Source organism: Silene latifolia, chromosome Y (genome assembly GCF_048544455.1).
Source record: "Silene latifolia isolate original U9 population chromosome Y, ASM4854445v1, whole genome shotgun sequence".
Classification (NCBI taxonomy): domain Eukaryota; kingdom Viridiplantae; phylum Streptophyta; class Magnoliopsida; order Caryophyllales; family Caryophyllaceae; genus Silene; species Silene latifolia.
In genome coordinates, this window is record NC_133538.1 from 426,748,469 (window position 1) to 426,772,151 (window position 23,683).

At 37.3% G+C, this 23,683-nt stretch overlaps 1 protein-coding gene and 1 non-coding gene across 8 annotated transcripts; both read left to right on the plus strand.

Annotated features, from left to right (window-relative positions):
* Positions 1-2,940: 2,940 nt before the first annotated feature.
* LOC141633195 (uncharacterized) lies at positions 2,941-21,647 on the plus strand. 7 transcript variants are annotated; one of them, XM_074445640.1, is made up of 18 exons: positions 3,009-3,148; positions 3,365-3,414; positions 3,741-3,805; positions 4,096-4,169; positions 15,288-15,367; positions 15,732-15,816; positions 16,729-16,873; positions 16,959-17,025; positions 17,217-17,335; positions 17,564-17,681; positions 18,203-18,296; positions 18,411-18,597; positions 18,836-18,890; positions 19,042-19,120; positions 19,382-19,434; positions 20,934-21,023; positions 21,124-21,209; positions 21,318-21,647. In XM_074445640.1, the coding sequence occupies exons 16-18, from the start codon at positions 20,943-20,945 to the stop codon at positions 21,442-21,444; spliced, it is 294 nt and encodes a 97-aa protein (XP_074301741.1). In that variant the 5' UTR covers positions 3,009-3,148; positions 3,365-3,414; positions 3,741-3,805; positions 4,096-4,169; positions 15,288-15,367; positions 15,732-15,816; positions 16,729-16,873; positions 16,959-17,025; positions 17,217-17,335; positions 17,564-17,681; positions 18,203-18,296; positions 18,411-18,597; positions 18,836-18,890; positions 19,042-19,120; positions 19,382-19,434; positions 20,934-20,942; the 3' UTR covers positions 21,445-21,647. The 7 variants fall into 7 exon arrangements, 2 of the variants coding, with proteins under 2 accessions (XP_074301741.1, XP_074301742.1); XM_074445641.1 differs by lacking the exon at positions 17,217-17,335 and having other exon boundaries at positions 18,203-18,291; XR_012537996.1 differs by lacking the exons at positions 18,411-18,597; positions 18,836-18,890; positions 19,042-19,120; ... (2 more) ...; positions 21,124-21,209; positions 21,318-21,647 and having other exon boundaries at positions 2,941-3,148.
* On the plus strand, positions 12,657-12,763 carry LOC141637005 (small nucleolar RNA R71). Its single transcript, XR_012541570.1, has one exon. It is a non-coding gene; the product is annotated as a small nucleolar RNA R71 (small nucleolar RNA).
* Positions 21,648-23,683: the final 2,036 nt, after the last annotated feature.

The window sequence follows — 23,683 nt, forward strand, 5'->3', positions numbered from 1 at the left end:
CTCTTATTTTTTTTTACCTCCTGTTATTATGCTGTTATTGTGTTTTTTTTAACGACTTTGATTTTTTTTCTCTTTTTTTTACCACATGTTATTGTGTTGTTATTGTTATTCCGCTGTTATTGTGATGCTATTCTGCTGTTACTTTGATTTTTTTTACGACTTTGATTTTTTTTCTTTTTTTTAGCACGTGTTATTGTGCTGTTATTGTTACTCCGCTGTTATTGTGATGTTATTCTGCTGTCACTTTAATTTTTTTTACGACTTTGATTTTTTTTTTTTTACCACATGTTATTGTGTTGTTGTTGTTATTCCGCTGTTATTGTGATGTTATTCTGCTATTACTCTGATTTTTTTTACGACTTTGATTTTTTTTTTCTTTTTTTTACCACGTGTTATTCTGCTGTTATTCTACTGTTATTCTACTGTTATTGTGATGTTATTCCGGTGTCACTTTGATTTTTTACTACTCTGATTTTTTTACTACTTTGATTTTTTTATCGCATGTTATTGTGCTGTTATTCTGGTGTTATTGTGATGTTATTCCGGTGCCACTTTGATTTTTTTCGACTTTGATTTTTTTTCCACGTGTTATTGTGTTGTTATTCTACTGTTATTCTGGTGTTATTGTGATGTTATTCCGGTGTCACTTAGATTTTTTACTACTTTGATTTTTTTACTCTTTTTTTACCACATGTTATTGTGCTGTTATTCTGCTATTATTGTTATTGTGGTGTTATTGTGATGAGATCCTTACCCTTTGGACCAATTCAAAAAGGACTTTTAGAAAAATACAAAGACCCCAAAAATGAAGGAATTCTAACAGAATACTCAAACTTGCATTCAGTATTCCCAATATGGAAAAGGACGACAAATGATCGAGATAGAGGGAGTACATAAATTTCTTGCTCGAAAGCGACTAATAATTCAGCAAAATAATAGATGTTTAAAACATTCTTATATTAAGACATCTTACATGTAGCCATATAGGTTGTGAATTAAAGTATTTCTTAACTTAAGACCGTCATAAATTAAAAATTGCATTGAAAAATAAGTGTGCAATCATATATAGATAGGGGATGAGCCTTGAATACAACTCCAACTAGATTGGAAGTATGATAGCCTAATTCTCTTAAGAATTTGGTTCGAATGTTCGATTATCACATCACTACTCTATAAAGTCATAAATAATGCACAAATGTGACAGCTTTTAAGTTCATAAATTGTCCAAATGACATCATAGCATGAGGCTACGTAAGCCAGCTTCATGCAATTCGACCTTGCACCGCACTTTGTATAAGGCTTGGCTCCTCTTATGGACCACTATTCAAAATGTTGTGTGCTGGAATTCTTCATTTGCTTGCTCTTGTTCTGCTGTAAATGCAATGCTCTTCCCGTGCAGGAGAGACTGGTCTGGAGCGGCTATTAGTATTCTCATCTGGGCAATCATCTGCTTGCTCTTGTCTTGATATTCATGTAACAGGCAATCATCTGGGCATCATGAAAAGCCAACACTCACACTTGCATTCAGTATTCTCATTACAAAGTTAAAAACTCGTTGATTAACGTAAAATCAAGGTTGCATTCGACTAATCTGACTTGTCTATCAAGTCTGCAAAAAGTCGATAAACCAATGAAAAATCCACAAGTAGTAAGTAAATAATTACTCAGTATGGCATTACAAACTCACTTTCCAATAAGAAAAAAAACTGAGGGAAAAAAACCCGGAATTCAAGGGTTACGACTGTTTTCATTCATGGTACAGAGAAATACAGGTTGAAATCTTACATGAACATACATGAAAAAACTGAATTCTAAGAACACATCTACAGTAGCTTGAACAAAATTCTTGTCTTCTTTCCTTTTCTTTTACAAGACAGCTCTCTGAAAAGCAGGAGAAGCGACTTCGTCATCAACAATTCAATCCGTCGACAACCAGCAAGCAAGCGACTTCAATCCTCCATTGCCTTTCAACTCCTTTTCAAGACCACCACCATGAACTCCTTTTCAAGACTACTGAATCGCGGCTCCTTATCAATATTAATACTATAAAAGCTGCATACATCTGGCATGTTTACCATCGGACATGTTCCTTATCAATCTGAAGTGTGAAATTACAAAACAGAAAACAAAAAGGAAATATGTATGAAATTAAAAGAGTCAATAAAAATAACATCGAATTCCGAACATAAACTTACATAAATCAATTTTACCAAAACTCAAACTGGCTTACCAACACTAAACTAGTCACTAAGCATTAGTTCCCAACAGCACACAAGAATAAATTTGCTAATTGAACTAATAAAGGAAGAAAGGGGAGAGAAATTTGAGAGAGAAAATAGAGGAAATGTCGATGAAAGTTCGTCTGGCCTATGAACTGAATACATCTTCACCGTACTTCAAACAGAAGAACGAGACCAGGGCCATTACTACCTAGGCTAAGCTTTGATTTTCTTTATCTAAAATGACCGCTTTGGCAATTAGTTTTATACAAGAAAATTATGGTTTTCACCAAACATCTATCTGGTCATACAACTTGAAGTAATCAAGTTGAATTTTTTGAAAAAGATGAGTGAGTATATGATGATGATGTAGTGATTGGAGGTGTTGAATGCTTAAAGTAAAAAAAAAAATCTGATTTGAGAATCTGAGAAGAGCAATGGGGATGAAAGAAGTGAGAAGATAAAATATTAATGGTGATAGATGAGATAATATAACCGTCTATTTTGAAGATACTCAGATGTGTTTGGACGCCGCGTGTTTTTTCAACTATTTCTAGGTTCAATCTCAACAGTCTATTTATCCTCATCTAATGGCTGAGATTTGTGAGCATACAAACTCACAACTCACCGTAAGAACCAAACTCACGACATCTCGCCTCTATATATATATATATATATATATATATATATATATATATATATCCCTACACTTTAAAAAGGGAGAACTTGTGGTACTGTAGCAATGAATAGTACCACCCAAGTTCTCCCTTTGGCCGTTGATCTCCCCTTCACATCTCATCCCTCCATTTATCTATCACTCACAGCCACTCCTTTATGCCTTTCTCTATTGACTCTTATTGACAAAAACATCGACATCCTCTACTCACAGCACTCCTCACTCCTCAAAAAATCATCGAAAATCTCTTTGGGCAGGTTCTCTTTTTTGCGATTCAAATTCCATTTTTGTTGTTTATCAGTTTGATTTCATTATTCATAGGGTATTATACTGATTTTTTCAATTTTTGTTGTTTATTTAGTTTGATTTTTTTAGTTTTAGGGTATTGATTTACACATTTGTTCTGGATTCCTTTATTTGTGGGTGGCCAATATTAGCAGTTATCAATGATTTGGTTTTGGGTGTGTAGGAAACATCATCGCATTTCGGCTCGGGATCGTCATCACACTTCAGCTACAGGTTTTATTCTCGTCTCACTCTCGTAGTTATTCGTTGTTTCGGATTGATGAGCTGTGTTAATTTTGTTTTCGGCTGAGTGTTCATTTAGTGTATGTTGTGGATAGTTTCTTAAAATCATTGATATTTAGTGTTCAATTTCTCCCCTTTTATCATCAAATCAAGGCTTTTGATTCTTTGTTGAGTTTGTTATCACCTTATATTCTTTGTTCAATCTTATTTTAGTTTGGGTTTCCTGGCTATTTCTCCCTTTGGATCTTGAATGCTCCTGTGTTATTTTTGGTCAGTTTACCCTAATTATTGTTTGTTATATTGTTGTTTAAGTGCAGGCCTTGTTAGTTCCTCGGAGTGCGAATGCTCCTGGGGTTGAAATTCCTCAAAGTGCTCTTAAAAGGTTAGTGAACTCGCAGGCTGATTGTTGCCAAATTTGTTGGGTTTTTCGTTGGTACTGATTTCATTGCTTGGACAACATAGCTTTGTGGTCAGATTTTGAGGTTTTTTTTTCTATTTTTTATTCTTCAAATTTCGCTTTATTGGGGTTAATTTGTTTGTGTTTTCTTGGATGGCGATGTACTGTTGTGTTATGTATACTAATCTGCTTTATTTGTGTTATTTTATTTTGATCTTTGTTGGACAACCTTCTTCATTTATTGATTATATATGATTTTTCGTCGGTGGTGGCAGTTGTTGCTGAGATGGCGAAAGTTGCCCCAAAGTTCAGCCCGTGTGTTATTGAGCTCGTTTAGTGCGCTGAAAGAGTTAGTAATCATTTTCTGCTTTCGTAATCGTTTATTATTGATCGAGGCCATTTCGTGTTCACAATTAAGCATATGTGGTCGTTGGTCAATGGTCGATACAAAACACAATTTATACTCCACAAACAACTCTACAATTAGTAAAGAGGCAAGTAAAGGTCGGATCCCAAGGGACGGGTATTGAAATGAGAATTCTATTGTAACTAGTAGTGTCTAGGGGTGTCACAAATTGAGTTGGTGTAGAAGGTCACTAAACTAAAATAGCAATGAAAATAAACTAGCAAGATGAATAGAATAAGGGGTGTAAACAATTGATTAAAGGCACTAGGATGTTATGGGTTCATAGGGAAATCATGGGATATGATCATACAAACATGTTCTCAAATTATAAGCAAGCAATTATTGTTGTGATGGATTGAGTTGGGTTATATCTTACAATCCTAGGAAAGTTTGGGTCCCGGAGCCGAATCGATTAGATTGTACAACACCTACAAGTCGACTTAATCTTTCCTACTCAACACATGCATGGTCTAACAAGACTCGAGTTGGGTTATGTCTTACAAGTCAAGTTGAAAAGATAGAAGATGATAGTAAATGCAAGGATTCATAGGCTTAGCATTTCATCAAATATAACATGTGCATGTATTAAGATCAAAACAAGCAAGCAAATAAGATATGAAAGCATATTGATTTAAGCATGAATCATTCCCCATGTTGGTTTCCCTAATCACCCATTAAACCCTAGCTAAGAGACTACTCACTCATTATCATGTTGATCATGCTAGAAAGGTTGTCAATCATACTAACATAATGAAACATGATGAATAAATGAAAGTAATTAACAATAATTAAAAAGGGATTAAGAGATTATACCTACTAATGATTCCAATAATAAAGCAAGAATAATAGAAGTACTTGAATCCTAGATTGAGAGGTTGTCAATCTCCCAATAATAACCCAAATAATCTTCAATTACCCAAAATAAAGGAAGAACAAGAGAGAGATTAAAGAACTAAAACTTGGATTAAAACTTGATTAATACTTGATTACAATATTGAAGAGAGATTTGATTGATATTAACTACCCTAATTATTGATAAGAAGAACATGCTCCTCTAATTAGCTTAATGGGGTATTTATAGTGAAAATTAGGGAGGATGCATTAGGGTTAAATAAGGGCTAAACTAGTAATTACACTTTTTAAGTTGAGCAAGGAGGACCCGGTATTTTCTGAGAGAAGGGCTTCTCTTTTCGTAGCTTGAAGAATGAAATCCGTCTTTATCTTGAAATCAAATCCGTGCGGATTAGAGTCGGACGGCCGAATTGGGCTGGGCAATCCGAGCGGATTCAGGAGAGGGACGCTCGGATTGTTGAGGGGGAATCCGAGCGGATTCCAAGGAGGGACGCTCGGATTGTTGAGGTTGGACGGACGGATTGTCTGCAATCCGTTCGGATTGTTGATCAGCGTCAATTCTTCTTCTTTTCTTCCCTTTTCTTCATAAATTTCTTGGGGATTTCCTTGGGGACGCAAGGATCCTTTCTCAACATTGCTCTTCTACTATAATATGTACAAAGGCCTTCTAGTCTTGTCTCTTCTTGATGCTTGGTCATTGAATACAATCAATTTAGCCTCGTTTTGCCATGAAAATGCAAGATTCTTACTCCTTTCCTACCAAGGGATCAAAATCTCAAAGAATATGCAAAACAAAGAACTAAAGATAAGAAATGACCCAAATAGGCACTAAAAAGCATGGAAACAATGGTAATTCGGGGGCTAAATATGCGCCAATTATGGTCACATCAAATATCCCCAAACCGAACCTTTGCTCGTCCCGAGTAAAGAGGTGACAAAGACTAGGACCAAAACTAACCTATCCTAATAATAATAGCCGATATGAGACAATTAGCGGGTCTCACTCCGCCCCTTCAACTCACAACAAGACAACCATGAGGTAGGATGCCTTCTTGCAAGGCAAGGTGGGTCTTGCCAAAATGGCGACACATCCAAACATTAAAGCACATAAAATCACATAATGTATGCATCTACAAAAAGAATAGCCACTTTCCTCATCTAAGTGGCGGAAATTATCTAAGGGGAAGCAATTCAAGGGTACACAATCCTTCATAGATGCGGTTTGTTCAAACTACTAAGCCTAGAAGGATACCAATAAATCACCTCCAAGTTGTGTCAAGCTAGGGTACCTTTGTCCTCAATCGTTAAATGCTTTTGTCAAGAGTAGACTCCTATGGTGTTAGAAACACTGGAGGATCGCCGAATTCCCCCTCTTGCCTAGACAAGAAGAAGGGTCGTCCCCTCTCTACCATGCACAAAAATGGATACGATGGATAAAGGGATCAATAGATATTTGAGTTTCATTTTGGGAGTTTGCTTTTGTTTTTGTTTTTTTCCCCCAATTTCATTTGGCATTTGACATTTGAGAACACTTTCTTGCCATTTCTTTTTGATTTTTGGCATTTCAATACTTGACAACTTTTTGCATTTCTTTTTTTGAACATTTTCAAAGTCACCCCAATTAGTAACGAGGGTGCCTTGTATTTGAAGCTTAGGAGTTCTATTTTTGCTCCTCTTTTCATTTGATGCATTTTTGCAAACTTTCTTTCACTTTTCATTTCATTGAACTCAAATTGATTTCTTTTTGTGCCCATTCCCTTTGATGACAAAAATGTGGTAGAACATGGATGAATGATAGATGTATGCATGGTTTCAAGGGTCACCTTGGAATAAACGGTAGCCAAGGAGTTATCACACCACAAGGTACTCTTGACTAGGCCTTAAACCATGGGTTAAAGGATACTAGCATGACACATCCTAGGGTGTTTTACAAGCATTCTAACAAGCAAAGTCTTAAGAATAAAAAGCATCTACTAGGGCCTATATATACTTGTCAAGCTTCCCAAATAGACGGTTTCGCAAAATTTTTCTAACATGCAACTACATGCCATGATGCAAGTAACATATACACATCCTAATGCAAATGATTCTACCAACTAGTATGCCATATAAACTAAATGCAATCCTAAATTCACATTGTTTTTACCGCATCAATCAAAATAAAGCCACATAGTCATTAACATAAAGAGGAAAAAGGAGATTGGAAAGATCATACCATGCGGTCTTCAATATCCTCATGTCTCGGATGTGGCGTAGTCAATCAAAGTGAACAAGGATAAACAAACACAATATATACAAGACAATATATACAAAGGAAATGAACTTGTTTTTGGTTTTTCAATTTTTTCAATTTTTATGATTTTTGAAATTTTTCAATTTTTATGGGTTTTTTGAATAAAAGTTAAGTGTTAGAATTCCCATCCCCACACTAATATGGGCATTGTCCTCAATGGCCAAAATGATGGAAATTATGCAAAGATGATGCATGATTTCTATACTAAATGCAATTCTACACTAAGCTATACTACATGATGCATGGTTTTTGTTATGACGGAGAGGATAATTTAGATTACCTCCCGTTGTGTATGCATTAACTTCCCCAAACCAAATAAGACACTATTGCTAATGTCAAGGATGGGTATAGTTCATGCACACACTATGCTATGCATGAAACTAGATTGTTATTTTGGATTTTACAAATGGGAACAATAAAGAACACCTCAATGGTACCGAGGTGTGAGTCCTTTGATGTTGCTAGGACTAAACCAACAATGATCAAAATGAAATAAAATACAAAGAGATATAGACAAACCATGGGAGTGTAGGAGTCTCCAAGGCTAGTCTTCCATCATGCTATCATCATCATCACTTCCCTCATGAGAAGTGGTCACATTGCCACTTTCCTTGGCACTTTCTTCATCACTGTCTTCATTATCTTGCTCATCATTATCTTCACCATCTCTTTCTCCATCTCCACTTGCTTCTTCCTCAATATTATCATCAATTTCTTCACCATTTCCAACAACCTCATTGTCTTCCACCACGTCCCTAGATGCACCCGGAAACAAGGCTTCTTTATCCGCCCAACTAGGCAAAGGACAAGATGGATCAAGGAGTCCTTGCCTAGCTAAATGTAAGAGGGGAGGATATTGAGCCAAATAAGCATTCTTCCGATCTTCATAAGCTTGCTTGTGCATGGCTTGCATAAGAAGAGTGACATAGTCTTTCCCAATTTCAACTCCTTGCGGTTTGAACTCTTCATACACAAAGGGGTAAGGCGGTATAACAATGGAAGAGGAGGGAGTTTCATGATCACCCTTTTATTGTTGAATGATGTACTCGGCTTCTTCGGATAGGGGAAGTAGATAGTTGGTCCGGTGGACACTTAGACGACAAATCTTTGCGGGTAAAGTGAATGATCGAGCCTCACTAGTAAGCCATCCATACTTGGTGTCAAAGGGGTTTTGAGCAACCCACTTGAACTTGTTAATCATGATAGGCATATCAATAAGATGGCCACCTTCCTTTGCCTTGTACTTGCTATCCTTATTGAAATTAGGATCAAAGTGCTTGGCTAGGACCGTGACTAGGCCGCCATTAACAATAACGGTTGTACCCTTCTTCCCACTATCAACATGGAGCCATCTATCAACCAATAGCCTCAAAGAATTGAAAGGCTTGGTATGGATTCTTCCGATATTCAAAGCCGATTCAAGGAGAATAAAATCAAGTCTTGTGAAATGATTGGTGTCTTTCCTAGCAATTATGGTATTTCCCACAACTTTGTGCCATACTCTTATGCCCGGATGATGGACCAAAAGAGCACGACAAGCATGAAAATCATCAAATTTCTTCCCGGAGATTGCCTCCCAAAGAGGCTCGGGGTCATACTTTCCATAATGCTTAAAATATCTCGATTCATCGCTAAGACCCAAAATTTCACCCAATTCCTTAAAGGTAATGCGTCTACTAATGTTAGCTAGACGAAACTCAAGATTTTCCCTATTCTCAACTTTGGTGACTTTTAAAGAACTTAAGAATTCCAAGATAAGGGAAGGGTATGTCAATTCCTTTGTTTCAAACAATTTCTTCAAACCCATGGCATTGAAAAAGGCTTTTGTTTGTTCAAGAACACCCAATTTCTCCAAAGCATCTTTACATATGAATTTGGTGGATTGAATTGATTTCATAGCAAACTTGGCAAATGTCTTTCTATGGGTATCGGAAATAAAAGTTACCTCCGGATAATGCAAGAGTTGATCGATTACCGGAGTAGAAGGTGATGCTCCCATAGAAGTTTGTTGTTGTTGTTGTTGCACTTCCAAATTTGGTGTTGATACCACCATTGCCAAAGCTTTCTTTGTTTGGAGAGCTTTTTGCCTTTGAGAGAGAGCCTTTGCCTTTGGTGCCTTTGTTGCACCCTTTGTCCTTGCCATTTGATGAACTAACCAAGAAAAGAATCAAAAATCTTCAATTTGTAGAATGCCCAAATCGATTTGAAGGTGAAAGGCCTTGTCTTTATGAAATCAAAAATCGACTCAAAAGTTGAAGATTTTGTTCTTGGTTTTGATTGTTATTGAAGATGGAGTGATTGATTTGTTGTTTGAAGGATGGTTTGATTTGATTTTGGTGGATTTTGTTGAGGGTTTTTGTTTTTGTGATGGAGAGGATGAGGGTTTTGATGTTTAGGGTAGTGTTTATGAATGAATGATTGAAGGAATGAAGGTGGGAGGGTATTTAAAAGAGTCGAAATTTTCGAAAACGCAGGGGCAATCCGTGCGGATTCTGCAGCTTCAAAATTTTCAGAAGCTCGCCTAAAGACGGGCGGATTCTGGGGAATCCGCTCGGATTCTTCTGTGTAGGGACGGGCGGATTTGCTGCAGGACGGACGGATTTGATCCCGAGAGAAATTTCTTTGTTTTCTTGACCGCAAGACGGGCGTCTTGTTCACAAGACGGACGGATTACGTGAGACGGCGTCTTCCCGAAAATCCGCTCGGATTCTTTAACAGTCAAGAAATTTTCAATTTCAGCTCAGCTCAGGACGGGCGTCTTTTGGTCAGGACGCTCGGATTGTTGAAGACGGGCGGATTTTAAGGAATACGCTCGGATTCTGGTCCTTTGTACCCGGATTCACTTCATTCGTGCACAATGCATTTCCCTTTACCATTCTTCCATTCTTCTTCATTTCTTGTGTTCTTCATTGTGGGGGCACTACTAAGGCATGAATAGCCTAGGCAATTCCCATCCCCACACTAAGGTAAAGCACTACACATCAATTGAAATCGTTAGTCCCTCCCTCACTTCTCTCTTACATGACAATTATTTTGATCAAAGTAAATAAAAATCCAAAAATGACAAAAAAATGCAATACAAGAATTGAAATGTAAGTTAGGGAGTTAGAAATATTTACAAGTGGTGGTTTAGGGAGGACTCCACCAAACTCTCATTCTTGATGAGATGTCAAGGGGGCATGTTCAAGGTGTTGTTGATGTTGCTCAACACCTTGAAGAAGTAATCAAAAGCTTGTTCATTGTTATGGTAGAGGTCCTCAATAGACCGTGGCCCTTGTTGTTGATCATGATCGATGGCATGCCCAATGTAGGGATTAAAGATCCCTTCAAATTCGTCGTCCCAAAGACCACAAACTTCATTGAGTTGATCATTGAAAATCTCTTGCTTAGATGGAGACAACTCTCCCAATTTCTTTTCTTGGCCAATGAGGCCATCTTCTTCTTCCTTGGTTGATTTTGATGAGCTTTGCAAGCTCTCCTTGTTACAATTCACTTGCTCTTTGAATGGAGCATCTTCAATTTTCTTCCTCCATTGGAGTTCCGATTTCTTCCTTTCATCTTTTCGGCTATAATGATCAATCATGAAACATGGCTCATGCAAACGAGGAGCTCTCATGGTCTTGTCAAGATTAAAAGTTATGCTTTCATCTCCCACTTCTAGAGTGAGCTCTCCATGTTTCACATCAATCACCGCACCCGCGGTGTGTAGGAAAGGTCTTCCTAAGATGATTGGAATGTTGGAATCTTCCTCCATATCAACAATAACAAAGTCCACCGGGATGAAAAACTTCCCAATTCGCACGGGGACATCTTCCCATATCCCTAATGGTGTCTTCGTCGATCTATCGGCCATTTGAAGTGTGATATTGGTGCATTTAAGCTCTCCCATTCCCAACCTTTTACTCACCGAGTACGGCATGACACTCACACTAGCCCCTAGATCACATAAGGCTTTGTTGATCGTCGTGTCGCCAATGGTACACGGTATTGAGAAGCTTCCCGGATCCTTTAACTTTGGAGGTGAACTTCCTTGAAGTATTGCACTACTCACCTTAGTGAAGGCGATAGTCTCAAGTTTCTGGATCGACTTCTTCTTTGTGAGGATATCTTTCATGTACTTTGCATAGGCGGTGCGTGATTGATTAATTCCGTGAAAGGAATTGAGACTTCTAAGTTCTTCACAATCTCCATGAACTTTCCAAGTTGATCATCAAATTTGGGCTTGGCTTGACGACTTGGAAAAGGAAGTCTAATCACAATGGGCTCCTTTTCTTTGGCTTTGTCTTCATTTTTCTTTGAACTTTCTTCTTTTGATGATTCCCCTTCTTTGGGGCTTTGCACAATTTCTTCCTTTTCACTAGCTTTCACAACTTCATCCTCAACTTGCTCCTTCGGTGCTTCATATCTTGTACCACTTCTCAAGTGAATGGCACTAACCGTTTCATGTCTAGGGGATTACTTTGAGGTGGTAATTGCCCTTTTGTCTTTGTGAGCTTGAAGATGCTAGTTGAGTCAATTGTGTTTCCAACATCTTGGTATGAGCTAGAATGTTGTTGATGGTGGTGTCTTTTGCTTGGCTATCTTTTTGCATTTGAGTGAAAAATTCTTGTTGATTCTTTTGCATTTGGAGGACCGCTTTTTGGACATCAAAACCTTGGTCATTTTGGTGATTGTATGGATTTTGATTTTGGTAACCTTGGTTTTGATTGTAAAAGGGTCTTTGATTTTGGTTCCTCATGGGTGGTGGAGTGTATGTTGTTTGAGGGTTTTGAACATTTTGGCTTTTGTATGAGAGATTTGGATGGAACTTGGTGTTTTCATTGTAAAAATTTGAATAAGGGGTACCACTTTTGTAAGCTTGGAAAGCATTAACTTGTTCGGTTGTTCCCCTACACTCACTTGGGTCATGTCCCAAAGTTCCACAATTCTCACATATCCCACTTGGGATTGATGAGGATGCCGTCATGGCATTGACATGATGCTTTGATGTTTTTGAGTTTTCCTCAAGTCTAGCCATAGCTTGTTCAAACTTCAAGTTGATTGTGTCAATGTGAGCACTAAGTTGAGCACCCAATTGAGTAACGGAGTCCACTTCATGCTTTCCTCCTCTAGTAGCCTTGCGAGGTCTACTATATTGTGAATTATGGACCGCCATTTCCTAAATCTTGTTCCATGTTTGATTGTCATCAACTTCGGTGAACATTCCATTTGATCCCATATTGAGAATGTTCCTAGAATCTTCATATAAACCATTCCAAAATTGTTGCACTAAAAACCATTCGCTAAGTCCATGGTGAGGACATGAGCGACAAATACCTTTGAACCGCTCCCAAGCTTCATACAAAGATTCTTCATCCCTTTGCTTAAAACCCGTAATTTGAGCTCTTAGCATGTTAGTCTTTTCCGGTGGGTAGAATTTTTTGTAGAAAGCTAGAGCTAACTTCTTCCAAGAATCTATTCCAAGGGTGGCCTTATCAAGGCCCTTCAACCATTGCTTTGCGGTGCCGATTAACGAAAAAGTAAATAAGACCCATCTTATTTGGTCTTGAGTCACGCCCGTTTGAGAGATAGCATCACAATAATCGCGTTTCCATATGAGAATGAGGGTCCTCACTAGGCAATCCCCCGAATTGGCTCCTCTCAACTAGTTGGATGAAGGCGGACTTGGCAATAAAATTACCGGTGAGATGTTGCGGTGTAGGAGTACCATTTGGTAGATTCTCCTCGGTGGGTATAGAGTGTGACGAGAATTTAGGCATTGTAGGTGGATTTTGTGGGATATTGTGTAATGGGTTTTCTTCTCCTTCTATTGCGAAAGGATTGACAAACTCACTAGTGGGTTGAACAACTTCACCAACACCTCTCAAATTCCTCCTAACAAGTCTCCTATTATTCGTCAAGGTTCTTTCGATTTCACGGTCAAAAGGTAACAAATCACCTTGTGACCTTCTAGACATGCAAAATATCAAACAACTCGAAAACAATTAGAACAAGCCTTGAGGAGTTTTACTTCCCCAAGGTGAAAAAGACACAACTAATAACAATAAAAGAAATCTTGAATCAATTAAACACCGTCCCCGAAACGGCGGCATTTTTGATCGAGGCCATTTCGTGTTCACAATTAAGTATATGTGGTCGTTGGTCAATGGTCGATACAAAACACAATTTATACTCCACAAACAACTCTACAATTAGTAAAGAGGCAAGTAAAGGTCGGATCCCAAGGGACGGGTATTGAAATGAGAATTCTATTGTAACTAGTAGTGTCTAGGGGTGTCACAAATTGAGTTGGTGTAGAAGGTCACTAAACTAAAATAGCAATGAAAATAAACTAGCAAGATGAATAGAATAAGGGGTGTAAACAATTGATTAAAGGCACTAGGGTGTTATGGGTTCATAGGGAAATCATGGGATATGATCATACAAACATGTTCTCAAATTATAAGCAAGCAATTATTGTTGTGATGGATTGAGTTGGGTTATATCTTACAATCCTAGGAAAGTTTGGGTCCCGAATCGATTAGATTGTACAACACCTACAAGTCGACTTAATCTTTCCTACTCAACACATGCATGGTCTAACAAGACTCGAGTTGGGTTATGTCTTACAAGTCAAGTTGAAAAGATAGAAGATGATAGTAAATGCAAGGATTCATAGGCTTAGCATTTCATCAAATATAACATGTGCATGTATTAAGATCAAAACAAGCAAGCAAATAAGATATGAAAGCATATTGATTTAAGCATGAATCATTCCCCATGTTGGTTTCCCCTAATCACCCATTAAACCCTAGCTAAGAGACTACTCACTCATTATCATGTTGATCATGCTAGAAAGGTTGTCAATCATACTAACATAATGAAACATGATGAATAAATGAAAGTAATTAACAATAATTAAAAAGGGATTAAGAGATTATACCTACTAATGATTCCAATAATAAAGCAAGAATAATAGAAGTACTTGAATCCTAGATTGAGAGGTTGTCAATCTCCCAATAATAACCCAAATAATCTTCAATTACCCAAAATAAAGGAAGAACAAGAGAGAGATTAAAGAACTAAAACTTGGATTAAAACTTGATTAATACTTGATTACAATATTGAAGAGAGATTTGATTGATATTAACTACCCTAATTATTGATAAGAAGAACATGCTCCTCTAATTAGCTTAATGGGGTATTTATAGTGAAAATTAGGGAGGATGCATTAGGGTTAACTAAGGGCTAAACTAGTAATTACACTTTTTAAGTTGAGCAAGGAGGACCCGGTATTTTCTGAGAGAAGGGCTTCTCTTTTCGTAGCTTGAAGAATGAAATCCGTCTTTGTCATCAAATCCGTGCGGATTAGAGTCGGGACGGCCGGAATTGGGCTGGGCAATCCGAGCGGATTCAGGAGAGGGACGCTCGGATTGTTGTAGGGGAATCCGAGCGGATTCCAAGGAGGGACGCTCGGATTGTTGAGGCCGGACGGACGGATTATCTGCAATCCGTTCGGATTGTTGATCAGCGTCAATTCTTCTTCTTTTCTTCCCTTTTCTTCATAAATTCCTTGGGGATTTCCTTGGGGACGCAAGGATCCTTTCTCAACATTGCTCTTCTACTATAATATGTACAAAGGCCTTCTAGTCTTGTCTCTTCTTGATGCTTGGTCATTGAATACAATCAATTTAGCCTCGTTTTGCCATGAAAATGCAAGATTCTTACTCCTTTCCTACCAAGGGATCAAAATCTCAAAGAATATGCAAAACAAAGAACTAAAGATAAGAAATGACCCAAATAGGCACTAAAAAGCATGGAAACAATGGTAATTCGGGGGCTAAATATGCGCCAATTATGGTCACATCAATTATTAAGCTTGTTTGTTATCTTTGGACGGTTTACCTCCTCTTATTGTTTACTATGTTGTCCTTCAGATACAGGGTTTGTTAGTTCCTCGGGATGGAGACTTGGAAATGCTCCCGGGGGCTGGAATTGCTTGTAGTTCTTTTAAAAGGTTAGTGAACTGGGAGGGTGTTTATTAGAAAATTTGATGATTTGTTTGGTGGTTTATGTATTAACTCTTTACGGTATCATTTATTGTCTTTCTAATCATTCATTATTAACCTCGCTTGTATCTTGGGTCCGTTTACCCCGCATATTGTTTATTATGTTGTCCTTCAAATTCAGTGTTTGTTTGTCGTCGCGATTGATTCATGGAAAAGTCAACTCCCTGGAATTCTTTAGTGCACTTAAAAAGGGTAGTGATCGTTTACTACCTTCCTACTCATTTATTATTGAGGTCGTTTGTTATCTTTGGTCAGTTTAACCCACCCCCCCTCCCCCCAATAGTTTACTATGTTATCCTTTGAATTTGGTAGGCTTTTCGGAGAGAACTAAGCTTCACCATGCTTGGAAAGTCTAATGCATAGGTTAATTCGGGCACATTACTGGTCTTAGGAGCAGGTTATCTACTTTACACTTGCAAACTATCTTCCTACATGCTTTTAGTTTTTTCAGAGTCGTATCTTAAAGCTGATTAGAAGTTCACTATTTGATTCTTATTTTATTTGCTTTTAAAACTTTAATTAGCTGCATCGTGTCTTTGAATGATCTTCCCTAATGTCTATCTATTTGGCAGTCCAAATAAAGGATATGAATATATTTTAAGCATATGCAGCAGTGTCGTAAATTGCAGGAACCCAGAATCTCTGTTCATTTGGTGTAGCTCTACATAAATAGTCTACGTATAAGATGTGTGCCAACATTGTCTCTCGCCTCACATACTTATTTGTGTTCTTTCTTTAAAAGATGTGTATCAACAGCATCTGATGTATAGTGTAAGGGAGTTAGTAGTATATTTTTCCTGGCTCATCTGTGTTCTTTAATTGGTTTGTGAGTTTAAACCGTTGATTTTTCTATAATGTGCCGGTATAGGTTTTGGGTTGGTCATTAATTTTTTTTTTGTTATTTTACTTTGATAGCTTATAAAGTTCATGTGCTCAGGTCTTGCAATTGATGTAGTGCATGTTGTGTGAGTATCTCGTGCTTCTCCTGTCTAAAAGTTAAAACGATTCTTCTCCTGTTGTTAAAGTGAAACAATTATTCTCCTGATCTTAAAGTGAAACGATTCTGAAACTGTGGGCACTAGATGTGTGCTGATATTGCACATTATTATCCGCACACAAAACGAGTATGTTCTACACTCCGCTTACCACACGTTGTCCCGTGTCATTTGCTCCCTTCTCTAAACTCTTAACAAGAGAGCACCTCCATAGCTAATCTCAACTACTACCCAGTAACTCTCCACCTTCCCGTCTTAATTACTGTTTTATAAATCTAGCTGCACTCTGATCGGTTCATTGGTGGTGTTTGTAGTAGGCAGGTGTTCTATGTTCGTTGGTGGCAATCGTTGCTGGAATAGTTCAGGATGGTTGTGGCGTGACTGGTGACGGTACTGGTTGGTGGATGTCACAGACTCCATAGATAGTCCCTTCAGTAGCTCCGCCTCAACATTTCTTAGGTCATTCTCTCATTTTAACTGCCTTTAATTAATTTTATCTTGATTGTTTTTTTTTCGAGGTTAGAGCTGATCTTCCTCATTCTAGGTACCGAACTACGCTCGTTCCCAAAGGCATCGGTTTTGAAAGGGTACTGGTGGGGCTTTTCTGTTAGGTATCCTCATTTTTCTTCTCTCTTTTTAAAATTTAATATAGTTACCGGTTGATTCGGACATAGGTCATTTGTTTGATTAATTAGATTGTCCATAGTTTATATTGTTTGAGATTTTTACATTTTGACATTATCCATAGTTATTTGATTTTGTTGTTTTTAATTTCTTTATTTTGAGGACTGTGATTTTGCAGGTTCTTAGAAAAGAGCTAGGAGGGAAAATTTGTAGTGATTTTTCATATTTAGTAGTGCCACGATTTTACGAGTTTTCGAGTCCCGACCATCTCTACCCTATTTGCTCATTTCTCATCTGGTTATTCTGCTTTCTCTGACTCTCTTCCTTCTATTTACTTGTATAGTTTCATCTAATTTGGGATTCTATTTTTGTTCCCTCCTTCCATTAGTGGAGATAATAGGAGTACTGATTATTGTTTAGTGAACAACACAATATTATTTTGTAGTTCGGTAAACGAGCGATGCTATTTCATCTTTAATTTCCAGCCTATTAAGCTTAATTCATTCTTCCGTTTGTTTGTTGTAGGATGGCTTCGGGTGTCTCTACACGTTGATTAACTGCAATGAGCATAGTGTCCCAAAAGAGTGAGGTGAACACTTCAAGAATGTGACTCCTCAACAGATCTTTTGTTCTCAGGATTTTGGTAAGACTTCTTTGAATGAAGAATATATATCAAGATTCACTCAAAAGCATTCGTTTCTTTCATGACTATGACAACACTGTAATTGAACCTATAGAGGTTGATTGCATTAGCCACCTACTGCATGGATGCTGTCAAGACAGCCAACTTCAAGTTACTATAGCTTATGAAGAGTAACTTGAAGTTACCCCTGAGCCGTCGATCTTCCTCTTCGCTTTTCAATCGCTGCCCTTCATTTCTCTTTCAGTGTAGCTCTTTTCTCTCTTACACTTTCACCCACTCATTTAATCTTCTGCATCATCCATTCGTTCTTGATCTACCTTGCTCAAAGAAAACCCTTCTCAACAACTAAACCTAATTGTTCTTGAGAACTGTTTGTTGTTGCTTCTTAAGTTACCTTTGTGAATCAAGTTATTTAAATTGGTTATTTTGGACGTTGGTTGGTGTATAAATAAAGTTATCTCTCATTTCAATTTCAACCTATATTTCCTGCCACTTACTTCTTACCTCTATACTCTATGCAGATTATTCGGTGGTGAGTTGCCCTTTGATTTTGTTGTTGTTCATGTTCATGCATCATCTCCTATCTCCTCTACTTTTGGTGGATCCTATTGTAAGGTCATGTTCAATTTTAATCATTTCTCTTACCTTCCCTGTTGAATTTTTAAGATTTAATGAACCTTGTCTGTTGATTTTAATTGTTTTCCCACCTTTCCCTGTTGAATTTTTCAGTTATTTACACTATCGCAGACAAAAAAAGGCCGACAGGGGTTAACAGACGATTTCTGAGTTCATCTAAGTCGACATTGGAGAGGGTACAAGATTCCAAGTGACGGAGGTGAGAGTAATAAAGAAATCTGGCCGCACTGCTTGAGGTAGCGCTTTGGGGTTTTCGGGGTTACTGTCCTGGGGTTTTCAGGTCCATTTTTCCGTCACTTAATTAACGAGTAAAGTATTTGTTGGATTATGAGATGAACTGTCACTTTATTTGGTGGTTAGTATGTTGTTGCCAATTGGAATTAATGTGCAAGACAATATTTTGTGAAAGTTCCTGTAAACTGCGAAATTTCTAATTCAAAATATATTGTACTCGTTGAGTTTTGTTCTTACTTTCTTGAACCGCGTCTATTCTTATTCTGGTACTTTTATACTCCTAGGGCTGATGATGGTTGCTATACATATTGGAGTCATGACATCCTTGTCACTAGGAAGGTTAGTTTTGTGCCGCGAGGCATTCTAACAATAAGGTTAATCCGCATGCCATTATTTCTACTTTTCAAAATATTGCCAGTAGCTAAATAGCTTTTTTTTATCAGTTCTAAAATGCAAGATATCACCACGATCTTTTTCTTTTCCTTTGTAGATTATGGAGATCGAGAAGCTTCTAAGGTTTCCCCATTCCATGATTTTAGAAGGTGGCAGCATCCATGTTGATCGGGAAGGTACTTGCTTTGATTTCTTCTTTCCGATGTTCGTTATCCTATTTCAGTGTTCGAGGACGACAGTAGTTGGAGCTTGGTGTTCAATATTTGGAAAGAGTAAAATTGCGAATTGGTCCCCAACTTATGGTTCTTGCATGATTATTGCCCCTTCCTGATTATTGTTTTTATCCCAGCATTTATGATATATTTTTTTTTTGAAGTACTCGATTTTTACAGAATATGCTTACTATTTGATTTTGTGGTGTTGTATTTATTTTACAGGCGGTTGTCACTATTCGTTTGTGCATTTTTGAGACCTAATTATTCACGACAAGGTAAAATGATGTTCTTATTCAGGTATGTTTTGTCAATTAATTTAGCTTAAACTTTGATTTTCATGTATCCAGTATTCTTTTTGGTGTTTATTGAGGTTCAGGAGATCCGAGATCAGACGTTGAAGTGGTTATTGAATCTGTCTGGTAAAATTGTTACACATTGGTCTATAATGATCAACCACTGTTTTAGTTGGTCCAAAATTGACCCAACCAAACAACCATTTAGTTGGTGAAGCAATGGTGATCACCCAAACAACCATTTAGCAAAACTGGTAGATCATTTTATGTACCGCTTTTATTTTAGGGTCATTTTGAAATTTGTTCAGTTGGTCCGAAAACAAAGGTGCTCACACCTCAACCGGTCAGTTCCACCTTCACCGTTCTCTCGAATCCATGTTTTAATTTAGGTTGATTATGTAGTTGATCCATGTTTAAAACCTTGTTTAGCAAGTTAGTTTGAGTCAATTAGCTATATTCACTGTCTTCTTGAGGTCTGTACACGTGGCTGAGGGAAAATGCATCAGAGAAGGTCGGGAGGCCAAAGGCCACCAAGAAAAGATGGCCTGGGTTAATTTTATCCTGACCTTTAGTGTTTTCCCCATGATAACACCCTCCCAATGGCGATCCGTCTTACTTTACCATTTCATCAAATGCTTGCATTTTCTTTTCAGACGGGATCACTTTCACTCGCTGGTATAAAACCGTCTTACTCGAGTGTTATTATTAACTCTTATTTTTTAACTACTCTGTGGCTTATTAGGTGAATAGAATAGAATGTGGTTTTATAATACGTTGATTGATTATAAAACCATCTTATAACAGACCTTCTCGTCAATATCAGGCCCGGGTTTCTTATTTCTGATTAGCTAAGCTACTATCTCAGTTATTGTGGAATAAGCCTAGATTTCGCTATTGTTTCAGTCTAATAAAAACCGGTGTGTAGATTTCGCTAATATTATTGTTAGATCAGCCATTTCAGATCAGATTTTTTCCTTTAATTTGTTTTTGATTAATACTTGATTGAATTTGTTTGTTTTGACCGATTGTAGTATGAATTAGGGTTACTTGCTGGTTTTACTCGATTATTTCGTAAATCATTTGCTCACTTCCTTGTAATGTGAATCATTTGTAATGATCGCAGTGTGTGAATACATATCTGCTTTATTTTACTCGATTTCAGATGCTCACCTCCTTATAATGTGAAGTATGTATTCCCTCCGTCCAAATCATTTGTTTGCCTTTGATTAAAATATCGCTCACAAACAATAGAAAAAGTAAACAAATGATTTGTACGGGGGAGAGTATATGTTTGCCTGCGTTTATGTTTGGTCTGCTGTTTATGATAACACCTGCAACTGTAATGCTGTTTCGATTTCATGTATTAAAAAATTGTTATACATTGTTTTGTAGATAGTAGTATATGTTCCTTTTTGAGATCTATTTTCTCTTTTATATTGTTTGAGGCTTTCATTGCTTTCATTTGTTGTTTTGATTTCAAGAAGACATACATGGAGGAGCACCCTGCTTCCAAGGCTATTAAGAAGCTTGCTAAGGATGCTAGGGCTAAAAGGAAGGCCATGACCAATGAGGTTACTTCTCATCATAACTTATGCGCCCTTTGCAATTTCCGTGGATATTAATTTAATTGATTTCCGATGCTGGATTTGATTACTTCAATTGACTATGCAGGAAAAGAGGCCCTATATGGACAGAGCAGCACAACTGAAGGTGGAGCATGAGAAAACCATGGAGGATATAATGCTCAGAAAGAAGAGGTATGTAGATAGTTTCCGCTTGCCTATGAATATGATTCGGCTTTTTTTTTACTGAACTAAACTGTGTATTTGGTGTCTCACCTAAATTATGGGTTGCTCATTGATTAGTGATCTGCTGATTTGCAAGCTGCGGAATTGTGCGATGAAGATGCATAGGTCTTTGGACAGGGAACCTGAAGAATGTCGAATTAAAAGTATTTTCGGATTATCAGGAATTGTAAAGTTTGGCTTTTAACTATGGATAACAGAATTTAAGCACTCCTCGGCTTATGCAACTCTTTGAAAGCATCTTATCAGTATAAATTCCTTGCTTGGCCAAATGTTTGACGACAGTTTTTTTCATTTGTACGTCATATTATTGTATATTGCTACAGATGCTGGATTCAAAAAATAGACGATGAGCATTTTTATTGCAACAACTTTTATGTTCCATTCTGAATCTGATTTGCCACTTTAGATGGCTGTTTGAAGTAGGTTAGCGAGAAAACTTTGAGGAACATTGGGAAAGTTGACGATAGTGATGATGCTAGAGATAGCGGCGAGGATGAAAATGTGGTAATGCTGATAAAATGAAGGATCGATCCAAAATCCACGAAGTTTTTAATGGTTGCTTACTTGCTCCCTTATGGTTCTTCCGAGCGGAGCGATAGGTATTGATGTTGGCATTACCTATTGATGTTGGTCAGGATAAATCATAATCCGTAAATTATATTTCTATTGATGGAATAAGATCAATAAATCGACATGGTTCGTTAAACTTGTTGCATTATTCCATGTAATAGTAAATACCTCGGCTTGCTCACTTGGGAAGTTTTAATACTTTTAGACGGGAAATTTATTTTCAATTTTCAGTATTTTAATTGTCACAAACTATGTGCTTGTTACTACCACACAAAGTGGTGTCTACTATTTTAATTGTCACAAACAAAAATGGCACCATTGACTACTACCACACTATGTTCGTGTGCCACCGCATTCCAGATCCAAGGTAATGTGCTTGCTAAATGTTGTAAGTGTCTTTTACGCCCCTTATCCTTGAAAATGTACCAAGGATAACACCACTTAAATATCCATATGAATGATAAAAATGTTAGTTAAAAGTGTCCTAAGCTTCCTGTACATACGTCGTCTTCTCCGTTTGTTAACGTTGAGAAATTCTTAAATAAGGTAGACGAACTTTTAACTTGTACCCCGTTGTATGTTTGTTAGCCTCGTTGCTGCGTGCATAAGTGTAGTGTCTATGTTATCCGATTCCTCAAAGTGCTGAAGTTCTTAGTGTTGGGGCTGGTGTCCTTAACAGTTAGTGCAAGGACTTATAAATCTCTAAAAGGATCAAAGGGTATACTTTTGTATCATAATCAGTTGGTCCACGTTTATCAATAACGGTTGGCTTGCTAGATAAGTTTGACGTTATTGTCATACAGATGGCGGTGATCAACTGGTCCCTAAAAGTCACACCTATAGGATACGTTTGAGAGATGTGACGGTATGAAAATACAGTCATATAGATGCCAAATTTGACTAACCAGTTAGTCTGAGTTATTTGACTAATAATAAGTCAAAATGTGATGTTGAGATATTTTATTTAATACGGATTAAATAATAATGGCTAAGGCGAATTAAGCAGTTAATTCGTAAAATTGAATATAAACGATTTATATTTGATTAACGTATATTGAATAAATTAATTATACAATATTGTCTTTGTCGGACATGTATTAATAATTCAACTAACTCGTATTATTAGTTGATGCTTTAATTACCGATAACCGATGACAATTTATAATTAGAAAACCCGTCGTATACGTTTTAGCATTAACGAACCGGACCATGAGCTAAAGCTAAAAGGAAGTGGAAGCCCACTTCCCAATGGGGCTCATGGTTGGCTTAAGAGAGAACAAAAGAGAGGTTCTCCTCTCTTTTGTAACCTAATTCATTTGAGACAAAAATTTAGGGTTTTTGAGAAAAGTGCCTCTCAAGAATTCGGATCTCTCATCCAACAAAACTCACAAAAACAATCCTCTCAATATTGCAAGGCAATTAGAGGATTCCTTCTAGCACAAGGGCATTTCTCGGACAATCTTGGGTGCATCGTTTAGGAGGAGATCTACTTTGATCTCTCATTGCCAATTTGCACTAGGACCGAAGGTTAATCCTAATCTTTATCGTTTCATTATTGTTTTTGTTTATGACTATAAATCATGTATAAAATTTGCGTTATAATCCTATAAAGAGAGGGTCTTATACGGATATTACCCCACAAGTGGTATCAGAGCGAGGCCACGTAAATTTTTCTATGTGATTTTCATTAAACGATTTTTGAATCGATGAATTTTTGTCTAAAATTTGGTGCGGCTGAATTTTTTTTTATTCGGCACAATTTTTTTTTGCCCTCGGCAATTTTTTAATTGCTGCGTTTTTGTTTTGTTGGGAACCGTGTCATGTTCACTCGGTGTTGGTTATCGTTTTTGTTT